The sequence below is a fragment of the Arachis duranensis genome, chromosome 4 (genome assembly GCF_000817695.3).
Source record: "Arachis duranensis cultivar V14167 chromosome 4, aradu.V14167.gnm2.J7QH, whole genome shotgun sequence".
Classification (NCBI taxonomy): domain Eukaryota; kingdom Viridiplantae; phylum Streptophyta; class Magnoliopsida; order Fabales; family Fabaceae; genus Arachis; species Arachis duranensis.
In genome coordinates, this window is record NC_029775.3 from 4459989 (window position 1) to 4462908 (window position 2920).

The 2920-nt window shown below is 30.9% G+C and overlaps 1 protein-coding gene across 1 annotated transcript; it reads left to right on the forward strand.

The window, feature by feature from the left end:
• The first annotated feature begins 993 nt into the window (after positions 1-993).
• On the forward strand, positions 994-2502 carry LOC107482534 (uncharacterized). Its single transcript, XM_016103070.3, has 3 exons — positions 994-1250; positions 1456-1545; positions 1802-2502. Exons 1-3 carry the CDS (start codon positions 1008-1010, stop codon positions 2477-2479), a joined length of 1011 nt encoding a protein of 336 aa, XP_015958556.1. The 5' UTR covers positions 994-1007; the 3' UTR covers positions 2480-2502.
• Positions 2503-2920: the final 418 nt, after the last annotated feature.

Below are 2920 nucleotides of genomic sequence, written 5' to 3' on the forward strand. Positions count from 1 at the left end.
TGACTAAGAAGACCAAGATATCTGCAGATAAAAAATTAAATAATAAGATTTTTAGTTATTATTTTTATATAAAAAGTCTAATTTTTTATTAGTAATTAATTTTAACATTCGTTATCTAAAATTTAAAATAATTTAATGTGTATAATTTTACATTTAAAATATTTTAATTGTAAAAAAATATCGAATGACATATTTTGATTTGTCAAATTACTAATATAAAATATAATTATATATAGAGCAAAAATAATAGAGAGAAATATAAAAATGGAGAGAGGTAGATGAGAGAATTTAGGAAATGAGTTTATTAATTTTGAAAAAAAAAATCTCAAGGACCTATTTGTCCTTCGAACTTTATTTGTAAAATGACGTCAAGGACTTATTTGTCATTCGAATTTTTTTTCCTTCCAACGTGGCACCGTAACGGACACTTGGACACCGTTTCAGCCACGTCAGCCAGTTCCGTTAGGTGTATGAGAGGCAAATAGACGGAAGGACTAAATTGTCCTCCGTTTGTTAAAGTCAGAGACTTTTTTGTATTTAAATTTTGTCAGGGATGTATTTGTCAAAAATTTGAAAAATTAGGGACCTATTTGTCTTTTTTCCTAAATATTATAGATGATGTTCATTTTGTAACTCATATAGTCCATTATACACATTGTATAAATAAGCCATTAGCTCCCTAACAAGACTCATAAAAAATTATTATATACATCTTTGTTATATATTCTTCATTTTTTCATTTTTAGTATATATATATATGTATATCAATGCAAAGTTAAACACACATACATAATTTGTTTTTTTCCTACTTACTCTCTCCTGTATTAAGTGTGACAGTTAGAGTCTTAGAGATAAAGGCCAAAAAGTTGTTTTAAAAAAATAGATGGTTTAATCTATATATAGAGAGATGACACTAATTAGTAGGATAAAGATATGTTATTATCTTACATTACTTACACTTGTTTTCTTGTGTCCTGTGTCTATGATCCTCTTCTCTTTGGTTGTCCATGGCTTCCAACACCTTCTCCCCTAGACGAAAACATCGCAACTCAGCACTCACCTCCGCCTTGCACCGCGGCATCGTTCTCACCAATAATACTAAACACTACTCCTCCGTCTACACTTCCTCCGTGAATTTCGGACGACGTTTCCCAAACACCGATATCACGGCTAGGAAGCTCGCTGCTGCGTTGTGGCAGTTGCGCTTCATGGATGTATCCAATCACGCCGTTGCTTCCTCCATTCGCGAGGTATTTTAAATTTTCTAATAATTTTTAACTATTAACTTTATATACACATAGACAAATGTAAGTGAGCGAGAAATGTTGAAATTAGTCGTAAATCAAAGAAAATAAGGGAGAGTGAGGAGTTTATAAGAGAAATTTTGAGTTATATATGGTGTCTTTTTATCTATATTATTATTTGCTCATTGTGTCATGATTGTTTTGGTTTCAGCTAAGCAACAATAAAGGAAGTGCCACAAAAGATTCTCTAGAAAACAAGCCAATAACTGTCTTACGTTCAAGAAATGGACTTATACGTGAAGTACGAACAAAAGTTGTCTATTCTTTTTTAACAGGAGTGTTAGAGTCAGCAATTTTTATGATTTATAGTCATTAATAATGTTTTTAATGGTGTGAAATTTTATTCAATAGTGTGAAATTACTCACTTTTCTTTTGATGATTATATGCTGGATAGAATTTAATAAAAATTACTGCTCCCTAGACTATTTTCTCTCTAATTGTCACTGTCATTTTCCAAAGTCGTTTGATTCTATTCCTAACCGTTTGTTATTCTCAGCTCTTATCCCCTATGCAACACCTCAAACGTTCAGAACAGGATGCAACATTAATAGGTGATTCCGACTCAATTGTTACCACGCTAGTAGAAGAACTGCATCGAGCTCAAAGGTCCATCGTTAAGCTTAAAGCTGCACAAAAATCGTATCTGGAGAATATCCAAGAGGAACGACAGAAGATTCGAGCAGCGGTGGATGACTTGAAGGAGAAGTTAGCCAGGGAAAGAAGGAGGGGGATGAGGATGGAGTCGCTAAATGAGAAACTGACACAAAAACTTGCTGAAGCCAGGTTATGTTGGAAGCAATTCATGGCGAGATATGAAGAAGAAAAGAAAGAAAGAAAAGAAGAGAGGGCTAAGCTTGAAGAAAGATATAATGAGATGGTCCATCTGATTGGTTGTATGAATATGTTCTTGGAATCAAGAGGCGCGAATTCTGTTGAACTCAGCAAATTAGATAAAGCAAATAATCCCTCTAGTGATCGTGAAAAGAGAGACGGTAGGTTGAGACATGGTGGAGGAGTAAGCATGAAGATGAATCCACATGTAACACGTGAGATAAAAGGATGCATAGAATGGCCTATAGGAATTCCTAAACCCACTTGCAAGCCTATACCTTTGGAACAAAGAGTTAGAACTCAGAAATCTCAGATACAAAATATACTTAGGTCAAAGTCTTAATTCATTAGAAGGAATTACATTGTTTTTAGCTATCACTTACCATCGATATTTAAAAGTATAAAATAAGATATCTTGTTAAATTATTTGATTAAAGAAATTAAATTAATAATAAAGTGATAGTCAAAATAAATAAATTATAATACCCTTTAATATTTTTTTAATTAATTATATTGTGATTTTGTTTATTGTATAATATATTTTTAAGAGAGTTATTCAGATAAAAATATTTAAAATATTTTTTTAAAATATTTTTTAGTAATTAAAATTTAACATGTGTAATCGATTAAATCGTGTTATTTTTGTTAAAATTAGACTAGACAAATTGATTTGACCGAAAAAATAGTGAATTAAATCTTGAATTGGACTAAATTAATATTATTTTTTTATAGAAAATAACTACAATATTTTTATTATAGAAAATGACTAAAATACTCATTATAA

Coding starts and splice junctions, on each gene's coding strand:
- LOC107482534 (XM_016103070.3), top strand. CDS start 1,008: ATGGCTTCCAACACCTTCTCCCCTAGACGAAAACATCGCAACTCAGCA. Junction 1,251..1,455: donor TTGCTTCCTCCATTCGCGAG/GTATTTTAAATT, acceptor TTTTGGTTTCAG/CTAAGCAACAATAAAGGAAG. Junction 1,546..1,801: donor GAAATGGACTTATACGTGAA/GTACGAACAAAA, acceptor TGTTATTCTCAG/CTCTTATCCCCTATGCAACA.